Genomic DNA, 25,424 nt, shown 5'->3' with positions numbered 1-25,424 from the left:
AAGAAGGTAAGAGAGTATATATACTCTTTTGATCCCCTGAGGGAAATTTGGTCTCTGCATTTATCCCAATCCGTGAATTAGTGAAACACACTCAGCACACAGTGAACACACAGTGAGGTGAAGCACACGCTAATCCCGGCGTAGTGAGCTGCCTGCTAAAACATAAACTCGAACCGGCAACCCTCCGGTTACAGGTCCGGAGTGCTAACCAGTGGGCCACGGCTGCCCATAGTTAGCAAGTTACTACCAGAAGCCAAAAATCTGACTCTCACACTAGCTCAAAAATGCCGTCATGTACTGTAGGCTACTTTCTAAATATTCAACAATCGGAAGCAGCTGCAATTGTAACAGGACATTTTGAAAGAGACCTTAATGGAAGCGCTGCTGCCCAGCTCACACACCCTCCTTCACAATGTTAAATGGTGACACGCACACAACTTGCAAAACACTGAACTGCTTTGAGTGAAGTGCGCTTGCGAGTTGCGTTCCTTCTGTAATTAATTATACTAGATGCTCTTCTTCACACTGAAAACAGTGGCAGTACTAGCTTGTAGCCTATAGCCTAACACAGTGTTTTTCAACCACTGTGCCGGGGCACACTAGTGTGCCGTAGAAAATTACCCAAATGTCACTCACTGGTCCAGAAAAGCAACTGTTGCATTAAAGAATTTATAACCACATGCTCTCATTGATTGTATAATTGCACTATTTGTGGTATGCAGGCATTGTACAACGAGGGCCCCATATCCAGTATTCACAGAATCATCACATATTAACTTAACAATTAACAACAATTAAATTAGATATAGTCACCTACAAATGAAACAGAGGGCGCTTGTTTTATTGAGCAGGTCTTGCATATAAGCCATAATAAGGCCATATCTGTGTATTACTTGAAGTTTTAGGCTATGGTATGTTTATTTTTTCTTCACACAGGATGTTAGAGTGCCGTGGGACATTTTAAGTGTCAAAAGTGACAAAAAAGGTTGAAAAACACTGGCCTAACATATTTTTTTGGAATCAATTCGTGCTGTGATTGACATCAGACTAGTCATTAGCTAGTTAGTTGTGCACTATTTCCCACTCAGTAGTAAGGTAACAAACAGCCTACTCCAATGAATTCAATTTTTTGCCAATATTCTTGTCGCCCTCCCAGAATTCTGAATATCTTTGCTCGCACACTGTATGAACTGCAGTGTTTCTCATGCATTGACTTATTTGTGGCGGCCCACCACAATATCAACATTGACCACCACACAATGATTATCAATGTTGTACTATTTCAATTGGATGGAATTCTTTTATTGTAGAGTTACTGTATGTGCACCTTTGTAAAGCCTCTACTTGTTTCTCTGTCTCTCAACGAACCTACATGCATGTTTAAAGGCAACATTAATAATCCTGCAAGGCATAGAAGATGACTAAAAGGCTAAATTGTGCTTAAATCTGGTTAGCATCATAACCCTGCGGCGCTAATTTGTTAAAAACTTTTGCATTCAAGTTAATTCTGCAAACCGACCACCACAAATAGAATTAAATTCTGTGGGAAACACTGAACTGTAACGTGATTAATGACACGTTACACCCAACTCTGCTCAGCTAGGAGTAGCCTAGAGAAAGAATCTCCCGTGTGTAAGTTCACTCCAAGTTGGCCTACCCCATAAACTGCATGACAGTAGGCTATTTCTATTCATCTATAAAATTACCACATGTTTGTTCAACTTTATGAAGCAGAATTGCGCAGGCTATTTGCACACATTTTTGTTTGCGCAAAATAAAGAAAATACAGCGCACACGATTTTGGGCTGCACTTTGAACGCCCGGGGTCAAGCTCTTGTACCTAACTGCGATGCGTGACACCTGACGTGTGTGCCAAATTTCAAGAATTTTCGACCATGTTAACTACCTCAAAAACAGGAAAGCAAAAAAGTAGAATAACAATAATAATAATAATAATAATAATAATAATCCTTACAAAAACAATAGGGCCTTGCGCCCTTCGGTGCTCGGGCCCTAATAATCCTTACAAAAACAATAGGGCCTTGCGCCCTTCGGTGCTCGGGCCCTAATAATAATAATAATAATAATCCTTTCAAATACAATAGGGCTTCAGACCTCCTCGGTGCATAAGTCGCCGATCGGCCTCAAGACCGCCGGTGCTCGGGCCCTAATAATTGTACATAATGATAACAATGTGCAAAGTAGAATATTTTCACCAACCAGTTCATCTACATCTCATTCCCACATTCTTATTAGTCAAAAGTACAACTGAAATGTATAATGTATATCATGTTAGCACCTGTGATGCAATTACCACAATTTCCCAACTATTAGCTGCAGCTTATACAATGATTTTGCAAAATTTCTTCAGCTATAAGGTTAATACACGGGGGAGTTAATATGGTATATGGTTTTGTTTCTTTTAACTTGCATAAAACACTGTCCTGTGGCTTACACAATACGGCTAATACACAGGAAATTACTGTAGGTATTTCATGTGCCCTGGACATTATAAAATTATATAAATATTTATGTGAAGCTGGGTACATGTGGTGATGTGAACAATTTTCATATGGTATTCCTTGAATGTAAAGGTAATATGTGATTGGTAATCATGATGTTTTGATCTCTTGGAATATCTATTATGGGTAGTTTCAATAAAATACTAATTTACTGAATTTTGGGGTGTTTCCAAATAGTACATTTACAAATAGTAAATAGCATAGCAATGCAGACCTATGTAATCATTTGTATTTCAAGTCTCTGCTGGGAGGAAGGTATAAATACATTGATTAATGAGGTAGTGGGCATTTCAATTAGTGCTGCAACACGTTGTGTCTCTGAAAACGTAGATTTGCTCATTATTACACATAAATCTTGAATTTTATCAACCAAAATGAAGGGCAAAATCACATAATGATTCAAAATATGTATGCCAACATCAAACACCACATATGCATCAGTAATAATGAGGTTTGGATATTTTCTGGGCTCTTATGAGTGGTTTAACAAAAAAAAAAAGCCAATAGGCGGAATTTCCTTTTTTCAAATCAGAGGTCAACTTTGAAGGCCTGTACAGCCACAAAGCTACAAGATCCAACTTGCTATCATACCATTTTATACTCCAGAGATATGTAGCTTTCAGAAAAATATAGTGAGAATTTGCCCCCCGAAGTGGTAGTGACACGCCCCTTTTTGGGCCTGTGGCTCATGGACTATAGGGGAAGGATTCATTGCTGCAACAATGTCAGTGAGAGTCTGTATAGAGATGGGTCTAAAATGGCTCATTAGTGCAAGACGGGGGACATGGGACTAGGGATGTAACGATTACCGGTATAATGGTAAACCACGATAACAAATTTGACGATAACAATTACCGTTTTCATTTCAAATATCATGATTACCACGGTGTGGAAGCCGTGTGTTTAATCCTTCCCAGCTTTATCCGAGCCTGCTTTGACATAAATTAGGCCTGGTACAATGAAACAAAACTGGTACCCTACTGATTCTGTTGTTTAATTGATGGTTTTAACTAGGGTTGGGCGATGTCCCCTAAATTGCCATTTGACGATGTGTACAGTAGAACATTGTGATGGACGATGATATCGTCGGGGGGGTCATGTACAGACATATGGTAATAATTAATTACAAGGATACAAGGAAGTTTATTGTCACATGCATATAGTTACTGGAAGTAAGAAATGCAGTGAAATTATGTTTGGTGTCAGCCTATTTGTGCATTTATGGGGGGGGGGGAAAAGTGCAGTAGAAGAGGGGTTTAGTAGATTAAGTGGCCAGGGCTGCATAAGAAAGTGCTTATGAAAGTTGGGGGAGGGGCACCAACAAGGAGCACCCAAGAGCAACAGGGGCAATGAAAAACTCCCTTACCAAGGAAGAAACCTTGGACAGATCCACGGCTCAAGGGGCTAACCCAACTGCCAGGGGTCTTGGTGTGTGTGCTGGGGGGATGACAAGGGAGATGGGATAGTGTGCTGTGTATGTGGGGAGAGGGCAGTGTGCAATATGTGTGTTGGAGAAGCAGTGTGCTGAAAGTATGTAGAGGATGTGTGTTAGAGAAGATCCTGAAGACAATGTGCTGTGTATGTAGGGGGGGGCAGTGTGCAGCAAGTATGTAGAGGAGGCTTACCATATGTCTGTACAGAAATACATTTATAATTTTCTACATTCTACAACAAAATAAAATATATATTATATAGGCTATACGGCCTGATGAAAGTGGACATACTGACCAGGCTACCGAAGTTGTGTGGAAGATCTGCTCCAAGAAAATCGTCGTGAAAGACGGATAGACAATCAATCTGAACACTTGCGTGTGCACCAACCAGCGGAATATTACACATTGCCAGCCTTCGCTGGCCTAGCAAAAAGCTACTTAAGACTACTATCGTGGGTCACCATTTAAAATCTTTAGTAGCACGCTATGCAGCATCCCACGCTATCAGGCTACCGCCTATGCTGACGGCGGGAAGTGAAAGTAAAGGGCTGCGATCGCGCAGTCCAGGCTATAGGAGAGCGAAGTAAAAAAACTTTTACAGGTAACGAATCACGATTACCACTCCGCTGCTGTCTGGGACTTTTGCTAAATTCAATTCAAAGCACTTTATTTGTCCCCAGGGGGCAATTTATATAATCAATGCATGAAATACAAGCCTCACAGTGAAAGACGGATAGGCTACCTTCTGATCCTATAATTAACGAAAGAAATGGTTTATTTTAACACAGAGGAGAAGGACACATTTGGCGCTCGCTGTAGCCTCGCAAAAATATTTGAGCGCTAGAATGTCCTAGTCGTAGCCTAACAATAATAATTCAATAGGACTATTTTCTGCTAAAACCTTAGGCTCCATATTTTACGTCCAATGTAGGCTATAGGCCTGCGAGACATGTAGGCTACAAAAAGACAATTACACATTCACATCACAGTCAGGAATTATTTGAATAAGACGGTAGATTCTTTTATTTTACAAGACAGTAGACTAATATGTGATAACTGTTTGGCTGACAGCCTTTAAAGTAGGCTTAATTTCATTTCCAGGCAAAGTTTTTTTTTTTTTCATGTTTTAGCCTGTTACAGCAGAAATTAGTGACTGGCATGTGGGGGCGTGGCATCACGATGGTTGCTTCCCATCGTGATGTCTGTCAACCATCACGATGGACGATGATATCGTCCATCGGCACAACCCTAGTTTTAACTATACAGCAAATGCCAGAGTGTTATTTTTCCAGAGTATGAGGTTAAAGAGTATACTTTTTTACACTGTGGAGTATATTGAGGATTTTGTACACTTGTCAGTGTGTTTTATATAGTTTTAACGGTGTCCATTCTTTTGCCAGTGTTGGTCCAAAGTTTATTTTTACTGCACAAACTCCCAGGGTGTCTATAATCTGATTGAGTCCTTAGCGTTCGCATATTACGTCATCACGTCATCGGACATATCTGTCTGGATAAGTGAAGTCGCCTGAGAACAATGGCTGCCTGACTTCGGCGAAAGAAAGGTAAGGTGAAATGCAAAATGTAGTTTGTCTGAAGAGTTTTCTTTGCCCAGCATTTGTAACTTTCTTTAACGCTCCTGTCGCGGCATGTTTAAACTTAACGCTTTGTGCTAAAGATTTACTGCGCTCAATGAGGTGGAATTCCTGTGTTAACGCATTAACGTTAGAACTAGCTTAGCAGCTAATGGTAAGTTAACTTTAATGTTAGCGCACTGGCAAATTTTAGCACGCCATATCAAATCTGACCAAACTCTTTTTTTGATAAATGTTGGGATTTTCTCGCCATGATTGAATTAATTTCACGTTCGTGCCGTCAAATACTAGTGAATATAAGTGTTGGTCATGTTTTACTTTTTTGTAAGAGACTGGGTTAACGAAGCTAGAACTAGCCTACTGTGAAGTTTTCAGGTTATTTTAACTTAAGGTAGCACGCTAGCATAACGTTAGTTAGCTCACCGTCAAGCTTATATCAAAGCCAACAAACTTTTCAGTTAAAAGTTAGCATTCACCCCCACCATCACTAAGTTAATTTGAAGTTCGTGTTGTCAATATAGGTGAATATAACCGCTGGTCAAGTTTTAACTTCCCGTTTGCGCGAAGGTTTCTTTTTTAAATGTGTTAACGTCTCCTATTTTTTTAAAAGGATATCAAGAAAGAAGTGGTGGACTGGATGAAGCGCTGAAGATGAAGATAATGGACTTTTCTAATCAGGATTTCTGGAGCAAGGTAATGTCCTAAATTATAAGAATATCTACAATTAAAATTTGATACCTTTTTCTTTTTTCCTGTCAAAGAATCAGGAATTACAAGATTAAAACAATGCATTTTTGACAGCAGCCAGTAATGTAGAACATTTTAAACTAAGTGTATAAAACATTTGATCACTGTATTATTATTTCAAATGACCTTGTTTTGACTTAACTCTTGTTTTGTCCGTCATGGTGATTGTAGGTGCTGCAGGACTTCCAGCTACTGTTTGTAGAAGATATTTCCTCTCAATTTATGGAAGTGGGGAATTTTTCTGAAGCCAGAAATCATCAAAGGATCCAAGAACCTCACCAAGACACCCATGTTGGACTCTTGATTCCTAAACACCACTTTATGATACACCAAAGTCATTTTGGGCCCTTATCGGGCATCTATTTCGGGCAGAACTGGGTGTGTGCAAGGCTTCACAACACCGGCCTCGCTCCAGCGGCGAGATCACAACACATGATTGGTACCGTGTATTCACAACACATCACATGATTGGCACGATTCACATGTCGTCTTTTGGCCACGGAAGGTGCTGAGATGTGGATTCACTACCCCAGAGCACTGTAGACAATCACATAATTACGCCAGTCCAGTACGTATACATGTTTTTATATTTTGCCAGAACTTCCTGATGTTTAGACGTGATTATTTAAATCCATTCATGAATTGTAACAATGAGGAACATATGTAATGCCTTTAGTATATTGCTTTTTATGAATGTCAGCTGTATTGTTTCAAACTAGATTGTGGATTTTATCCAAACATTGTAATGCTTTTTTGACACTGTTATTGACACTTGAGGTTTGAAATTAAATATGTTGAACCGTGAGTTGTTGTCTAAATCTATTGGTGTAAAATAATTTGTAAATGAGTTAATATTGTTTTGTAGTCATAGGTGTTAAATGTTATTTTGGTGAGCGTACAAACCTAACAGTGTTGCATAATTTCTGCATAAGAGTAAGTGGTACTCTCAATCTGTATTTCTTTATATTTTGGGGATAAATATTATCTTTAAAGTGGTACATTTTACCTTATCAGGTGCTGAAAGGACAATGAATCAGAGTTTTCATTTTATTATTTCAGTGTTGCATAAGTTACTTTTACAGGTGTTGGAGTTACTCAAAGTAGTGTCAAATGATGCCTCTGAGAGTTTATTTGAACACTTGTGGTGTTGGAAATTTAACTCTGTGATAGTGTTAATATTTTAACTCTGGTGTCCAGTGTTGGGAGAACACTGGACACTTGGACCCATATATACCCCGAAACGGGTGTAAAATGTACTCCTACAGAGTATCATTTACACTGTCCAATTTGCTGTGTAGTGTTGCACGGTGCACCGACACTACAAAAGTATCGCAATACCCTGAAATTAAAAATGTCACGATACCTAATTTTATTAGTATCGATACTTTTAAGAATGACCGTGTTCTTTTGAAGTAACATGCGTGTGCGCAAGGCATGCTTTTTAGTGCCTTCTCCCCTATAGCCTGTGCATCATTTCTCCACACCCACGTATGCGCACTGTGCCATAAACAGCGAGACGTTGCTGCTAGTTTAAGTGCTGCTGTAACACATAATAATAGGCTAATATCAAGTTGATTTGCTCACTTGCATCTCTCAAGTTTGTGTTGCTAACCTACCTAGGCTATGGGATTTAGATAATTTAGGCCTCCTATTGGGTTTAACATCATTTAGAAATAGGCTATGCAACCATGGCAAACTTTTGCATCTGGAGAGAGCTCCTTGCTAACTATCCCGCTAGCTCAGGTCATGTCTGTCATTTATGGAGTGGTCACTAAAATCATTAATGAACATTACAAGACATTTAGCTCTTCTATAATCCCAGAAAGATTTTCTTCGACTTGTTCGTTTTTTGAACTTTTATTTTATCTAATGACATAGAAAACATAATGAATTGCATCCACATGTCCTTACGCACTTTGCACAACTATTATTATTTACTAGCCTAAAACCGTGAGGCTGAAGGCTACTCACATATTTTCTAAAGTGACAGGCACTCAATTACACCTATACTGTACACAACCAATGTGCACTCAATTAGTCCTACACACTACATTAACCCTTAGAACCCTAAGCTGTTTTTAGGGCATTTTCACTTCCTTTATTCATAAGGATTTATTCTGGTCATTGTATTCTTGTCATTGCCACACACACATATTATATATTGTTTTTTTCAGCAGAGTCTAGGCTATCCAGATCTAATTTATATAATTTCATGTATTAGTACTAGCATTGATTTTATTTAGATTTTTAAAGAATTAAAATATAAAAAGCGTATTATAAAAATTCTTATATTTTGACTGTATCTCACCACAGCAAGCTCATAGCTCTACATGCATTTAATGTGTGTGTAGAGCAGACTATCCTGAATCGGGCAATATAATTGCCATGTTGGAGGGATACTCTGGGGCTGAGCAATTTACATAAATATGTGATGTGTGAATTACGGAAATAAATGCCATTTTTTATTTAGTGATGAAAAATTACCTTTCTGCGCTCCATATCTGTGACACTAACTGATCTGACATGACTTGACCCGAGTTTGCGTGTTAGCCTGTGTGCGCCTATGGTGTAGGCCTATGCACTCAATGATTCTCAACTTTTTACTGCAATGCCATGAACAAAGTAAAGGCAAAAAGGTGTTTCTTTGTTGAACAAATTGGGATGCAATGTGAGCCTTGAATTGGATGCCATTCAGGAATTTGCTAGGATCTCAAAACCGGATTATGAACATGCTTTGCCATAGAGAAACACACGATAGCATTGGATTATTAACATGCTTTGCCACAAAAACAGACAAAAACGTGGGGTAAGTCCAGCTATATGAAGTTCTTATTTTGCCGTCACTTCGTCTGTTTTATAATAAATACAGAAGGATGTACTTGTGAAGGATGTACTTGTGGTGAACGCAGAGAAGTATAGACTGTAAATATGATGCAATTTGATTTAATTTCATGATTTTTTTAAATTTTCATACTTTAACGTACAGACAAGTGCGTGGGCTCGTTGGAAAGCCGCACTTCTCCTCTGTCACGCAATAAAGGATTCATCTCGCTGTGATGAACAGTTTCGGAGCAATATAACAGAGAAGAAAGGGTGTGTTTTTTGACGCACTTTGCGTCAATCGGGTTCTAAGGGTTAAAGATATGCCTAAGTGTAATACTTTAAAAATCAATATGAAGTATTCAAATTCAAAATACTATACATTATTAAGAAAATAACTTTATATGAATTCCAAAATATATCAAATAGAAACATATGACATAAGCCATCATTTTCCGTATGTGTTTGTGTGTGTGTGTGTGTGTGTGTGGAGAGTCAAGCAGAATCTAGGATGAATAATGAAGTCTAACCTCTGAATTTCTTTTCAAAGTGCACCAGATTGATGCATTTAATTAAACATTGAAATATTATTTTTTTTCTTCTTATGGGAGAGTAGGCCTATGCCCCCGAACCTGAGTGGCTTGTGCCCCAGTGCAGCTCTAGCTGATGCAAGACAGTGTCCCCATTTTAAGTTCACAAAGATAAAAACATGACATGTTTTGGAGGTATTTAAGATTCTCAACTGAAAATGTCCCCGGATTTTGTCTCAGAAATCTGGTCACCTATAGGCCTACAGTGGCAGGTGTAGGATTCAGGAGGCCATCAATGGTATTGAACAGGATCTAGAATTGTTTGATTGGTGGAAATAAGGTTTGAAAAATACTGTGATCTAGCATCGTTGTTTGCTTTGTTAAAGTTAGTTCTTTCAAATGTTGGTAACCAAATTACCATAATCTAGTGGCTTTCCATTTACGTTCGGTTCTCCTACAGTCTTTTGAGGCTACCTATTTCATTAGACTGGTTGACAATAGGATTCCTCTTAGTTTTAAGAGGGGCTACATTATCTAGTATGGTGGCATTACTCATTAAATGTAGCCTTAGCCGCTGTATAAGCTCTTATTTGTCTTTAGGTCTAGCAGCTACATGAGTAGTAAGACGTATCTAAGCAACCAGCTTTACCACGCTGTCGACGTGTAGCGTCAGTTCCTTCATAACATCGTCAACGACTCCTCTCTGCTCCAAAGCACGCAGCAAGTCCCCTTCGGACACAAATCCAGGATCCAAGTCCTCCCTTGTTTCTGTCAGTATACTACGTATCTTGTCATGGATGTTCATCTGATGGAAAGATTGAGTCGTTTACTTTAGCGTCCTAGCTACGGTCAACAAATAAGCGGATAACGCTAAATATCAGGTTAACTTTATAACTTCTCAGCTAACTTAACATCTAACGACAAACTACATTATTGTATGACAAACGTTAAATTGCATGCATCCCTTATACCCACCTGGACTAAATGACCGCGGATAATCCGTTTTAGATCAGATCCTTTATCAGTCGGCAGAGACATAATGCAAGTTTACCCTTTGCTAGACTTTATAGCGGGAAGAAAATAATGGAAAGTTAGCGTAGGTCTAGCCTACTTTCGCTGCACGGGCTACAAAACAACAGCAGGAATACGTTAGAGCCCGTCCACACAACACGAACTAATGTCTATGACAATAGAGCTGGTAAGTCCCGCCCCTTCCGCTATCCCCGCTGGACCTCTAGATTGAAAAATCGTTAATGCAAGTGAATGTGAGAAAAGACGGTCAGACACATGGCGGGAGCGTTTTGTTTGAAGCAAGCAAAAGTTTTGAAACAGGTGTAGCGGTGTTTTGCAAAATCAGCATTACCTTTCTTTCTTTCTTTTGTTTTAGTATCGGGGTTAGTTTGATTGGAGAAATATTTTGCGAGTGCACTGGCCGACGGCCTGTATAGGTCCGGTATACAGTGCGTTTGCTGATATTTCCTTATCATGGAGGGAAATCAGTAGGAGGATTGTTGGAGTATGGAGGACTTAGATGAGGATGATGGTAGTTGGCGAATTAGGAGGGTGCTTAAAGCTAAGAGGTTGGGGGAAAACAAGGAGAAGGAGGAGAAATGGAATGTTGTTGTGAGGTTTGATGAGGATGGAGGAGTTAAGAGTATGGATCCGATAACGTTGACAAAGATAATTAAGAATCAGGTGGGAGAAGTGAAATATGCTATAATTTTGAGTGATGGAAATTTGTTGATTGGATGTGTCTCTGAAGAGCAGGTTGGAAGGGCTGAAAAATTGCAAACAGTTGGAAAAACAAAAGTAGCGAAGAGTGTGAAAGTTGGTGATCAAGGAAGTAATTAGGGGTGATTTATGGGATTCCTTTATCAGTGGATATGAAAGTTAAGAATATCAAAGAAAAGTGTGATGCTGTTCAAAGTGCCAAGCGTTTGACAAGGGGGTTTGAGAAAACGGAAACTGAGTCAGTTGTAGTTCAGTTTAGTACTAAAGAGTTGCCCCTGGTTCTTTACTTTGGGTATATGAGATATAATGTGAGAGAGTTTACTCATAAACCAATGAGATGCTTTAATTGTTAAAAATTTGGCCATGTAGCTAAAATGTGTAAAGGGGAGAAAAGATGTGCAAAATGTGGTGGAGCTAATGACTATGGGGTGTGTGGGGAACAAGCAATACTTAAGTGTTGTAATTGTGGAGGGCCTCATAGTGCAGCTTACTGGGGATGTGAAGTAATGAAAAGAGAGACTGAAATTCATAATATGAAAATAAAGAACAAAGTTACGTATGCAGAAGCAGTTAAAAGGGTGGAGCATACAAGAGCTAGTGGAAGCGATGTAAGAAGGGAAGCTACAGGAAAAGTGTGGACTCCGAGGTAAGAGTTTCTTAAAGAAAGGGAGAAAAAAGAATGGGAGGAAAAGAAGAATCTAGTGATCTTCATTGCAGGGGTGATTAATACTACATCTGAGGTGAAGTCAAAAACAAAGGATACAAATTATTACAAAAGCAGCAGTCCATAACTTGGGTATGACCGGTGTGTGAAGAGGTTAGAGATGGCCTTAGTGGGATGCTACCAAGTCAAGAGGGAGCTATAGGATGATTTTATTTATGTTAATTCTTCAATGGAATGCAAGGAGTTTGTTAGCTAATGGGCAAGATTTTAAACAATTTATAGTTAGTAGGTCAGTAAAGCCTGATGTATTGTGCATCCAGGAAACATGGCTAAGGCCTAGGTTTGATTTTGTTTTGCCTAACTATGTTGCCATTAGATGAGACCGGGAGCAAGGAAATGGGGGGGGGGGGCTGTGTTACATTTGTGAGACAGGGTGTACCTTATAGAGTACTGGGTGTAGGTAAGGAACAAGAGTATGTGGTAGTGGAGGTATGGGCAGATAAAAAGAAAGTAGTAATAATTAACTATTACAACCCTTGTAAACCATTGGAATTAAATAAACTAGAAGAGATAGAAGGACAGGACAGGAATAATGTTATATGGTGTGGGGATTTTAATGCGCATAATACTCTGTGGGGAGGAGAAAGGATAGACAATAATGGGCAAGTCATTGAAGAGTTAATGGATAGTAGATCTTTAGTTTGTTTAAATTATGGTAGTGGGACTAGGATTGATGTTAGAACTGGTAAAGAGTCAATATTAGACCTTACTTTTTATCTAGTAGATTGGTTCCAAGGTGTAAATGGGAAGTGCATAAGGGGAGTACTGTTGGAAGTGATCACTACCCAATTCTATGTAAATTGGATATTGATGTAGGTTTGAGTGAGGAAGAGAGTCATGGAAGGTGGACTTTTAAAAAGGCAGATTGGGAGAGTTTTAAGGAAACAAGTGATTTGTATATTAATTTAATCCAAGACATTGAGGATGTTCAGAGAAATGAAATTGAGTTGAGGCAGAGTATTTATATGGCAGCAATGGTTTCTATTCCAAAGAGTTCTGGAAAGTTTGTTAAAAAAGTGGTACCATGGTGGGATATTAATTGTGAAGAGGTTGTTTTAATTAATTCATTTAATTGATTATAAACAAGCACAAGCAGTAGTAAGACGGACAATAAGGCAGAGGAAAAGATCATATTGGAGGGAGTTTTGTAGCTCAATTGGAAGCACTACTAATATAAATGATATATGGGGAATGATTAAAAAGATGGAGGGTAATAGGAGAGAATGGTCCTATCCAATTCTTTCTAGTGGAGACCAAGTGGCTATTTCAAACTTGGAGAAAGCAGAAATGATGGTTAATACTTTTAGTAAGGTACATAGTTCTAATAATTTAACAGATGAAGAAAAAAGGAGTAGGGAAGAAACAAGGAGTATGTATATTGAGGTTATTCAAAAGAAAGATACATTAGAAGATAAGTAATGTTCCTTTTACTCTGAGTGAATTAAGAAGTGCATTGAGTAGGTGCAAAAATTCTGCTCCTGGTAAAGATGAGATTTGTTATGACATGTTGAGACATCTTAGTGAAGAGGGTTTGCAAGAAGTTTTAAATGTATTTAAGTATGGGAGGAAGGGAAGATTCCTTCAGGGTGGAAGGAAGCAATTATTGTTCCTATAAGAAAGCCAGGAAAAGATGCTAGTAGCCCAACTAATTATAGACCAATAGCTCTTACCTCTCATTTAGGCAAATTAATGGAGAGGCTGGTTAATGCACTTTGTAGAGGAAAAGGGACTGATGGCCAGTTGCCAAAGTGGCTTTAGGAAGGGGAGAAGTACAATTGACTCAATCATATGCCTTGAGGATGAGATAAGAAAAGCTCAAGTTAAAAAAGAGACAGTTGTGGCAGTGTTTTTAGATGTGGAAAAAGCGTACGATATGTTATGGGTAGAGGGTCTTTTAATTAAATTGCATATGTTAGGTATTGGTGGAAACATGTTTAACTGGGTTATGGATTTTTTTTTTTAAGCAATAGAAGTATTTAGGTAAAAATAGGAAAAGATATGTCCAGAAGGTGGGTAGTTGAAAATGGAACTCCTCAAGGAAGCGTCATAAGTCCATTGTTAAATTTCTTGGTGTCTTTTTTGACTCTAGACTTACATGGAGGGAGCATGTATCTAAGGTTATTGACAAGTGTAAAAGAGTTATGAATTTAATGAGGTGTCTTAGTGGATTGGACTGGGGGGCAGACATAGCTTCTCTGAAACAGATTTATATTTATTTAATTAGAGCTAGAATTGATTATGGGTGTCTGGCATATGGATCTGCAGCCAAGTCAGTTTTAGCTGGACTAGATGTAGTCCAAGCAAAAGCGCTAAGAATTTGTACAGGAGCCGTGCACTCTTCACCAGTGTGTTCTTTACAGGTAGAAACAGGAGAGATGCCATTATACTTGCGAAGAAAACAGCTGCAGGCAAACTACTGGGTCAATTTAATGGGTCAAGGGTGTGATCACCCAGTTAAAGTTGCTAGTCAACCAAGCTGGGAGAGAGAAGTGGCAAATCTGTCATGTTTTGGATGGACAGGGGAGACTGTGGCACAAGAACTGTCTATTCTGGATAAGAGCTTCTGTTCAGGAGTAATGTGGCCTTCAATTCCATTATGGCAACTAGAGGTCCCAAAGAAAGATTTAGAGCTGCTTAAGTTTAAGTCGGAAAATCCTGAGATGGATTTGGTGCATGTATTTCAGTGTCATGTACAAGAAAATTATCAAGAGCATTTATTCATTTTTACAGATGGATCAAAGGATCAAGAATCTGGTGCTTCAGGGGCAGCTTTTGTTGTTCAGGGTTGGAATATCCAAACCTTTAAAAGAACTTCTAATTTTCTTAGTGTATTTACAGTGGAGTTATATGCAATCTTGATGGCAGTGCAATGGACTGAACAGATTCAAACTCGTAAAGTGTTGATATGATTCTGTGATAGTGAGTGAATAGATAGTGATTCTGTATCAGCTATCAATAGTTTAGGGAAAGGGTTATCAAAGAGCCGTCAAGACCTTATATATGAGATTCTACTGGTAATAAGAGATGTAAAAAGGAGGGGGGTAGAAATTTCTTTTTTATGGGTTCCAGCTCATGTGGGCATTAGGTCAAATGAAAAGGCTGATAAGTTAACCAAGAAAGCTGTGGAAAAGGAAGCTATAGATGTCCACATAAATCTGTCTAAGTCAGAAGGCAAAAGTATTGTGTGGCAGGAAATTATTTTAAAATGGCAACAGCTTTGGGAACAAGAAAACAAAGGGAGGCACATAGAATAGGACATACATTTCTGAACAGTACTCTCTTTGTTTTAGGAAAACATCAGAATGGATTGTGTACTTGTCAGGAGCTGGAGACAGTGCAACATGTAATAATGTCTTGTAAAAATTATGATTCCCACAGACAAGAGTTGTTTAGAGTTTTGAGAGAGATTGGAGTAGAAGATCTATCTCTAAAAGGTATTTTAGAAATGGGGTCAAGTGGGAGGGGAAAAATAATTTTCTTTAAGTTTTTAATGGATACTGGTTTATTTAACAGAATATAGTGTAATGCAGTAGAAGTCCTGTAGATGGCAGTAATGCAACTAATTGGATGCAAGCTGCCGTTAAAATTCAAAGAAGAAGAAGAAGAAGAAGAATGTGAGAAAATAATTATTTTCAGGTCCCGTTTGAATTTTGCCATGAATGTGAACATATGTTGTCTGTGAATTTTTAATATAAATTTTCATGTAAAGAATGCTACAATTGAGCAGGTAGAAGTTTGATGCGGTTAAACTTTGTGTGAGAGCACTTTGTGGACTACAACTTTCCGCTAGACGACAGCCAAGTTTCCCATAACAACCATCAGTTGGTCGAGATGTACATAGTGTTAATGTGTTGAGTGAAGCTAGACATGTTTCGAATATTTTTGTTACCATGTGTGTTTATTCCTGCCGTTACAAAAACTAGCATCTCAGCTAATGTTAGCGATTAGCTCACGTCCAGAGGCGGACAGAGTACACAGATTCATTACTTGAGTAAAAGTACAGATACCCTTTGCTAAATTTTACTCAAGTACAAGTAAAAGTACAACAGTCAGATGTCTACTTAAGTAAAAGTACTGAAGTACTTGTTTTTAAAAGTACTTGAGTATCAAGAGTACAAGAGTAGCCTACATTTTCTAAATATTGCATTACTACTGCCACAGTGCTTACATTTATGTAAGAAACGTCCTACATGGAGTTATGAAAAATGTTAATGTTAATACCTTGAATGTAAATTTCATTTTCATCTTTTTACCATGTTGCCAGGGATGGGCAGTATTTCTAATACATGTATTTAAAATACGCATTTTAAATACAAAATAATATTTTGTAATTGAAATACTTGAAGCGAAAACTATCATTAACTTGTTCAGAAAATTGAAATAGTCTGGCGAGGTCACAGGTTGGCACATTCCCGGGATGGACCTGCTGCGTCTTCATCCATTGTTTCGTCCATGGTTTCGTCTCTTATCTAAATCTGACCATGTAGTTGACTTTGGCGGGAAGCTGAAGGTGATTGCTGATAGGCTGTCCCAATCAGTGGCCTGCACAATCCAATCACGTTTGAGAGGGAAACAACAAATTGAGGGTTTCCGAGACTTTTCTTTTTTCCTTTTTTTTTAGTAACGTACTCACAGTTATGGATAGAAATGTAGTGGAGTAAAGAGTACAATATTTGCCTCTCAAATGTACTTGAGTAAAGTCATGAGTACTCCCCAAAAATGATACTCGAGTAAAGTACAGATCCCTCAAAATTGTACTCAAGTACTGTACTCAAGTAAATGTACTCCGTTACTGTCCGGCTCTGCTCACGTCACAGGCGACATGTAGTCTTTCTCGTTATGTCTTTTCCACAACTGATAGCCGAAGAATCATATAATATACTGTCAAACTCGTAACATGAAAAATTATATTAAAAATTCACAGACAACATATGTTCACATTCATGGCACAATTCAAACGGGACCAGAAAATAATTATTTTCTGACATTCACTTGCATTGACGATTTTTCAATCTAGAGGTCCACTGGGGGTTTAGCGGATGGGTGGGACTTACCAGCTCTATACGCCGTTACGCTGAGTTGAACTACTGTGCCGTATCGATAATCAAACTAACGATTCATAGGCTCCGTACGAGAGGGAGTTAAGTCATTTAGAGACGAATGACCGCGTCGCAGGATAGGTGTCCAATCTGCCATATGTACTTATTTTTGGAATTGACGTCACTTCCTGGACTCGTCTGAGGCTGGTCTAATGGGTCTGAGGTCTCTCAAAGTCATTAGGCGTGTTCGACTTGAGGCAGATCTGTGCAGATCTGACTTGATGTGATGCATGCTGGGTTGAACACAATGCATACTGGGATGGACTTGCAGTAGCCTGCAGACAGATCTTGCAGTTGCCTTCCACGAGCTGCACGAGCTAAAACACGCCCTCATGACGTCAGTTCAAAGACGTGATCGGGCCATTTAGGAGGAATGTCCTCATGACGATTATGACGGGAGTCTCATGCTGCTTCCTTATGTTGGAATATGCGAAAATAAACAGAAATCGAAGGGATACCTTCTTATACGTGATTTCTGCAACAATGGCAGGCTAGCCTACTGAAAACGTTTGGATATTCTGTTATTTTCTGCTGTTGGCTAAATAGATAGACACACGTATAGGGGAAACACTTGATATTGAATTTATGTGCTACAATGCAGGCCTGTTAACTGTATGACAACAGTGGTTTATTTAAACTACATCATAAGAATTTATTTCGTCAGTCATCATGCTCATTTTAATGAGTAAGAATGAAAGTTCTGCTGTGTTTATTGCAAACAACATTCCGCGATTGCAAATAGCAAATTTTACTAACACGTTTTTCTCCTGAGACCTGAGAGGTCTGGAGGGTGTGTACTGCTGAAGCATGTCTGAAAGGTATTTAGGTCGTGCTTCATTTAGTGATTTATAAACAAGCAGTAGTGCTTTAAAGTCAATTCTTGTGACTTACTGGAAGCCAGTGAAGGGACTTAAGAATTGGAGTAATGTGGTCAGTTCTTTTCATTTTGGTGAGAACCTTAGCTGCTGCATTTTGTATCACCTGAAGCTGTTTGATAGTCTTTTTAGGAAGGCCTGTGAAAAGTCAACTGCAGTAATCAATCCTGCTGGAGATAAATACATGAATGAGTTTTTCTAAGACATGCTTTGACATCAGCTCTCTAAGTTTGGCAATATTTTTGAGGTGGTAAAAAGCTGATTTAGTTATCGCTTTCATGTGGCTGTTGAAATTTAGATCACTGTCAATTAATACACCAAGTTTTTTAACAGTGTCCTTTGCTTTCAATACTTTTGTGTCAAGGACAGTGGCAACCCTAAGTCTTTCCTCCTTTTTACCAAATATAATTACTTCAGTTTTTTTCTTTGTTCAGCTGAAGAAAATTTTGAGACATCCAGGTTTGTTCTTGTTCTACACACTGACACAGAGATTCGAGGGGACCATAGTCGTTTGGTGACAGAGCTAAGTAAATTTGTGTGTCATCTGCATAGCTATGATATAAAATCAAATTATTTTGGATGATTTGTCCAAGTGGGAGCATATAGAGCATCACAGTCCCGCCCACAGGAGTTTCCGGAAGTAAGAATTCAATGCAATTTCTCCACAATTCGGGTAGAAGCCATAAAAACTTAACTGCACATGGTAGACTCAAAACCAGCTACGGCTGTACTAAGCGATTGTATATGGTCATATAGAGGGCGAAAATTCAAGGGGCACTAACCTTGTTTTGAAATAAATGTCTTTTAATCGCGATGTCTTGGATAAGTACTTCATTACCCACAATACTGAACAATCCCACAATCCCACAGTGATGCCTCTGATTGGTGGAAAGGCCGTTATGATCATAGTTTGAAACTTTATCAGCGAAAATTATTGACAAAGATGGCGGAGTCTTTTACTGCCTATGGCGAAAATCTTAATGTGAATAAAAACTTTCTAGACGAACATTGGTACTTGTATCAACAAGGATTGTGGTTTATATATCACACGAACTTAGTCAGGGCCAATACACTATCAAATAGAACACTGTAAATGCTAGTTTAAACACATAACTTTTCAGGTAGCCGATAGGCTAATCATTAGCCTTTCAGACATTAGAATGTCATTATAATGCTGCTAACATTAATATAATGTTTTAGTGACCTTGTTTTTCTATGAATTGTTGTTTATAGGAAACATCAACTTAGTATCTCAATAAGTACTTCAACTTTTGAAGCTAGCTGATAGCACATGCAAGCTGGATGCTACCACCGGCTAGCAGCTAGAAGCTAGACACTGCAGTAAAATGGTTAGCAAACCGTCCATGCCCCCGTGAATATTTCACTGTTTCAAGGACGAAATCAAGAGTGTCCAAAGGGGTGAAAACCACTTTAAATCGGGTCACATTATTGACTGTTGTGTGTCCGAGGGTTAGCTTGTGGGTTTTGTAAGGGCCAGCATGAGGGACAAGACCTACAAAGTTGTGTGGTGAGTTTTGCAGGGAGGTTGGTAATGCTAGTTAACATTAGCTAGGCTACTGTAACCTTCATACTGTACGAGTCATATCATCAATCATTAACCTAGAAATACTTCTTCGTACATTTTATGAACATTTTGCGTAATAATTCATAGCAAACTGAATATGGTGGTCCAAGAGCAGACCATGCACCGGTCCATGCATCAGGATGGCAGTCAGATAGGAAGCACTGCACAATGTTGCTAACGTTAACCGCTTTCACACACACGATATAAAATACACGATGGTAAATATAACATTCAATACCAAAACACGATTATTTGCACGATTACTCCTGAAATAACTGCTATTAACTGCACATTCACTATATAAAAATCACTGTTTGGAGGAAAGGGTTCGCGTGCTGTCGCCGGTTGGAAAGGATTTCGCGCTGGTTCGTGCATTGCTTATATATTATTCAGTGAGGCGCGGTGGTTTATGGAATGAGTAGTTCCTTCGCTCGGAAATGAAAATATGTACACAGTCTTGTACCTTTGACTTTTTTTGGACTTTCTCTTCGTTTTGATATGATGATATGTTGTATGCTTATGACTTACTCCGTAGCTGATTAGCCTAACACATGCTCTAAAACTCTTTAGATACAGATTTTTACAAAACGTCAATGGGAGAAATTAATGGGAAATTTACTTCCGGAAACTAAGCTCTCTCGGAGGAGGGGCGGGACTGTGATGCTCTATACATGGATTTCTATGGAACGTCACGAAAACATGCGTGCGCAACCAAGAGGCAGAAAGCACCATAGAACAGCATAGAGCAATGTAAAAGAGCAAAAGAATAAAATGAGTTTTTGTGCTGAAAACTGCACCAATTCAAAATCACGATGGTTAGAGAATGTTAAATATGTTCAATATCCCTAACGGAATGCATGTCTTCGCCAAAAATGACAAAATACGATGTTATATTAATAATCCAAATGAACGTCAAACTTTGAAATATAGTCTGAAATGAGATGATATTATCATTGAGACAACAGGGGTATACAAAAAAATCTGATTGTAGCTTACAGCAGCCGACTATTTAGGTTACGTTTATAACGTTGTGGACGGCCACCAAGCGTCTTCTGCCTCACGGCTGCGCGCGCATCTAGTTTTGTTGGTAAACGGGAAACCTGTGTATATAGAGGTTGAATCATAGACTGTATATATAGAACTGGACAGTGTGGCTGCATTCTACAGTGTTCTATGGAATTGAAGCCGCCGAGGCGACGCCATCTTTTGGAAAATTTGGAGCCAATTTGAAGTGTGGCTGCGCAGCAAAAGTTGAAGCATGCGCAGTGAAGAGGAGTCGCGGTCAGGCACGCCCACTCAGTTGCCACTCAGCGAGTTAAACACGCCCCTTGTCAAGTGAAACCCGCCCTCTTCTCCTATCCACAACGCAGGTCGACTCGGCGCCGAAGGCTAGCTGGCTGGATGAATTTTGCGGCTGTGAGTTAGCTAAACAGTACAAACAACAATCGGTTTGTTCTTGTCTGGTAAGTGTTGCGTATCAACTGAAAAGTTTTTTTTGTCTATTGGTGTTCTTAAATACGTCTAAGAGAGCTTATTATGTTGATTATAGACTGTGACAATTTAGTATGGTGAATACTAATGAGCTAACAACAGCAATACGGACAGCGAATTAGATGCTATCGTTAGCAGCTACATTAACGTTACCGTTAACGGGAGGCTAAGTTAGTCGTTGAAGTGATGAAGATTAGCACACAGCTCCCGTAACAGTCGATGCATGATATACTTGGTTTTATTAGTTGTTGCTGTTTTCAAATATCTCAATCTTAATGTATGCCATCTCAACATGTAGTAACCATTGACTGTACATGGGGATTAATAACACTAGACAGTCAGTACAGTATATGATGTGATAAAGCAACGGTATGATGTGATAAAGCAACGCAAGTTAACGTTAACGTAATGTGAAGCATGAACCTCATCAACCCGTCATGTTAATGTAACTACTAGCCAGTTTGCCAGCGTTGCATTTTTTCTAACGTTAACGACAGACACCTCTGTTAGAGCTACTTCTGTGATGGTAGGTCGGTAGCATAGACTGTAACAAATAGGTAGCACTAGGTCGGTAGTTGTAGACCGCATAAGTGAATGATCGATAAATGAAACGCCTGCATTAAACACTACGCCAAGAACCAGAACCAGAACCAGTCACTTCCCAGGGATATCGGTGAACATTTGAGAAAGACCTTAGTTTGTCATCTAACGTCCATGATCAGTCATACTGATAAAGTTATTTTTTAAGCTGACGCAAGTTAATAACATTCACACCGCATATTTAAATGTGTAGTTAACATTAGGTAGGCTGTGAAGTTTATTGCACACATATATTTAATTAATTGGTATTACTAGTGGTGTTGAGTGCCTGATTAGATGCTTTGTAATGCTGTAAAATTGTCTGACTAACTTTATTGTAACTTTCCTTTTTGCAGGTAAGATATGGGTAATGGCTGAATGTACTGGAGGTGGCAGCAAGGTGGTCTCCATGGTCTACATTAGTCTGCAAGCAAGGGAATGCCTACGTGAAGTGGTTTGGCTGGAGTGGTCTGAGGTGGCATGTCCTCCCTCTTTCTCCAAGTCCCCTGACATCCATCTCCCTGACATAATCACCCACCGTCACTGGATCAACCTGAAGCCCCTTATACATGGGACATGGCACAGCACCACTACGTTCTGAAAACACATGACTTTCAATAACTTGCGTGGCACCAAGAAAGGTCTGCCGCTGCTCTGAACCTTCTGTTAATGTGACATCATTCATACTTGAGGCTGTACACATCCCTTTGTGTCTATTTTCTTTATTGATGTCACCCAAACTTCAACTTTCTGTATGCCCCTGAACTCACACAAATTGTAAATTGCAATGTGCCATTTAACCAGTGGTGTAGTCTAGTTAGTTAGTTGTAGTGGTGGGTATACTGTGAGCAACCCCAAATGTTATTATATACGTATCCTTGCCTATTTTAAATGGGTATACTGAGATGATGATGCTTTTTAAATGGGTTTACTGTGTAGTCCTGTGTATCACGTAGACTATACCATACCACGGTCATTTAACTGCCTTGGTATTTAAGTCAGAGGCCATTGCTTAGTATTTAACTGTAGCCTACACAAAGATGTAGACATTACAATAATATTAATATCAGAATAATTATTGGTTGATACTAAATCAATATTGAATGTTTTTTTAATTTCTTTTGTGTGATATATCATTCAGAATGCTGCAACATGACTGGTCTTCAATCAGCCAAAGAGGACACATCGTAACTCCTCTCCTAGTTACTCTCCATTGGCTCCCTACAGTAGCCAGAATGAAATTTAAATCTCTCACTTTGGCCTATAGGACACTGACTGGATCTGCTCCTTGTTATTTTAATTCAATGATCAAGATATACATCCAGCCCACTCTTGGTCTTCTGATGAGCGTCTGTTGTGTCGACCAGTCTTAAATGCTAGGTCAAATTCAAGACTCTTTTTCTCAGTGGTTCCATGTTGGTGGAATGAGTTGCCCAGTGTTTTCCGTTCTTGTGATAGTTTTTGGTCTTTTAAGCACTTCTTATACATTATGGTTTGTATGCAGTAGTACTGTTTTATTTTCATTATAGGCTGTTGATTAATTTGACATTGTTTATTATTGATATTCTCCTTAATGTAGTCTTACCATGTTTTTGTTATTATATTATTGATTGAATGGGCATTATCATTTATTATTGCTTTCCCCCCTCATTTTCATTGTTTATTTCATTAGGCTATTGATTGATCCCTGTTTTAAGTATTATATTGTTTTGTATTTGTTAAGGGTAACCATCATCATCATAATGTGGTATTTTCTTATGCACTTGAAACAAAGAATAAAAATGTTTCTTTAAACGTAGTACCACTTTAAACACATCACCCACTGAACAGCAAAGTAGCTTTCTGATTATGTGTAAAAATTTTACAGAGTATACTGATGTTGTAGGTCCATGTTCTCATATTTTTACAGCTGACATGAAGGCTGCAGTATTACATTTTTGATTTATAATGGAGCACCCTCTCTGGTGAGACTAGCAAGCATGTGGTAGAGGCATACGATTACAGACATATTGAGAGAGCCTATCAATGAGTTGTCACAGTTTTCAATTTAGACGTATTATTTTGAAATTATGTACATCTACGGGAGGATTTACACATCACTGGCAAGACCTGATCAAATCATACCAATGCAAAATGCTTCTCCAGCAGTGCAATCGCAGGTAACAACGATACCTTAACGCATTTTCAGATACCGCTGTTCTGAGCATACTAAGCAAATTGGCCATTTGTAACTTTGAACTTTGAACAAGTAATGTTATTTGTCGGGCTGGGTGGCGGGCTAGGTGGCGTTAATTGCCATTCGCAAAACTAAGCAAGAGTTAACGTTAATGAAACCCATCGCTTTCTCCAGTAACAAAGTGTATTCAAATGAAGTTGCAACGATGATGGCGGCAATCACTGGTTACGTTATACCATTTGAAACAAGTAGGACTGTAAATGATGGTGACTATGGCTAACGTCACTTCGGATCAATATAGCAGAGCCCTTTTACTTTACCTATCCACTGGCTAATGCTAGCATGATGTAGCATGCTATGAGCTAATATACTTAGCATCTACGAAAGAACAGCACATATCTTTTTTCACAAAGAATCGGTCACAACTAACAACGATGTCTCTTACAAACAACTACACAATGTATGACTATCAATATGTATTTAGTCAGACTGTGATAATATATAGCCTAATGATAATAACAGCAACACTTATTTAGGTTAGATTATGTGTCGAAAATCAGGTGTCGTTAAAATAAGTGGCTGATGGCGTGGTAGTGTCTGCAGCCTAGACGGTAAAACATAATAGACAAAGCGTCGTGTCTGCAGCCAGGCAGCTGTCAATCATAGGTGTAAACACGCCCTTTTTAGATTTGTTAATATAACATTAAAAAAAATAATTTCAGCGAGAAAAGAAAAATTGTGTGTATTGAAGCATCTTGAAAACTATTTTTTCGAATAAAAAGTTGTTGATACAAAAATAGTTTTAGGTGAGAAAAGTGACACGGAAAGTTGGCTACTTGGCCATTGAAATACATGGGGATGGGCGGAGTTACACATTGTATTGCAGCCAGCCACCAGGGGGCTCTGGACTAACGCTCGCATCACTCTTAACCCTTAAAGGAGTAGAAGCGAGAACGCGTGTTCAACATGTGGACGCAGCACCCCCATTTAGCCGAGTGCAACAGTATTGGATTTCTGGGCGTCAAGTAATATTGATATATTCAAAAAACAGAGGTCAGAAAGGCCTTATGCAGAATTCAAAATGTCCGCTGTCATCAACGAGGTGGAACACATTGAGGACAAACAAATCTGGTGTCTGGATCTTAATGGGATGCATGTTAACTGGATAAACAATTAGCACGTTATCCCGAGCAGGTAGTTTACCTTATTTGCTGCAAATGTGACTCTGATTCAATAAACAGGTCTGTGCGATCATGTGGTGTTGACGTGTCCATAACAAAATCAAACCATATTTCCAGGATTAATAGAAGACGGGACCAAGTGTGCTGCAGATCCAATTGGTTCCCACGCAACTTGGGAGAGAGCTTGTTAAGCAGCTCATGTTGGGGAGGTGGAGAGATAGCTTCTCTTCGGTCGGCCGATAGCCTACCTATTATTTTGAATGGCTGCTTTAGAAGGAGTTAAAATAAACATGATACAAGGATACAAGGAAGTTTATTGTCACATGCATATAGTTGCAC

General features: G+C 38.9%; 1 protein-coding gene across 3 annotated transcripts in view; it reads right to left on the bottom strand.

Annotated features, from left to right (window-relative positions):
- Positions 1-11,194, bottom strand: part of cep76 (centrosomal protein 76) — a 92,354-nt gene extending 81,160 nt beyond the window's left edge. For 2 of the 3 annotated variants that reach the window (XM_048260450.1, XM_048260449.1), the window contains exons 1-2: positions 10,620-11,194; positions 10,294-10,449 (exon numbers count right to left, since the gene is read on the bottom strand). In XM_048260450.1, coding sequence (XP_048116407.1) covers positions 10,294-10,449; positions 10,620-10,682 — 219 coding nt within the window. In that variant the 5' untranslated portion in view covers positions 10,683-11,194. Of the gene's footprint in view, positions 1-10,293; positions 10,450-10,619 lie in introns of those variants that run through there. The other variant, XM_048260451.1, reaches the window with a different exon arrangement.
- Positions 11,195-25,424: the final 14,230 nt, after the last annotated feature.

Source organism: Alosa alosa, chromosome 13 (genome assembly GCF_017589495.1).
Source record: "Alosa alosa isolate M-15738 ecotype Scorff River chromosome 13, AALO_Geno_1.1, whole genome shotgun sequence".
In the NCBI taxonomy this organism is placed as follows: domain Eukaryota; kingdom Metazoa; phylum Chordata; class Actinopteri; order Clupeiformes; family Clupeidae; genus Alosa; species Alosa alosa.
Note: the sequence above shows the minus strand (reverse complement) of the source record. Positions and strands in the feature narration are given on the sequence as shown.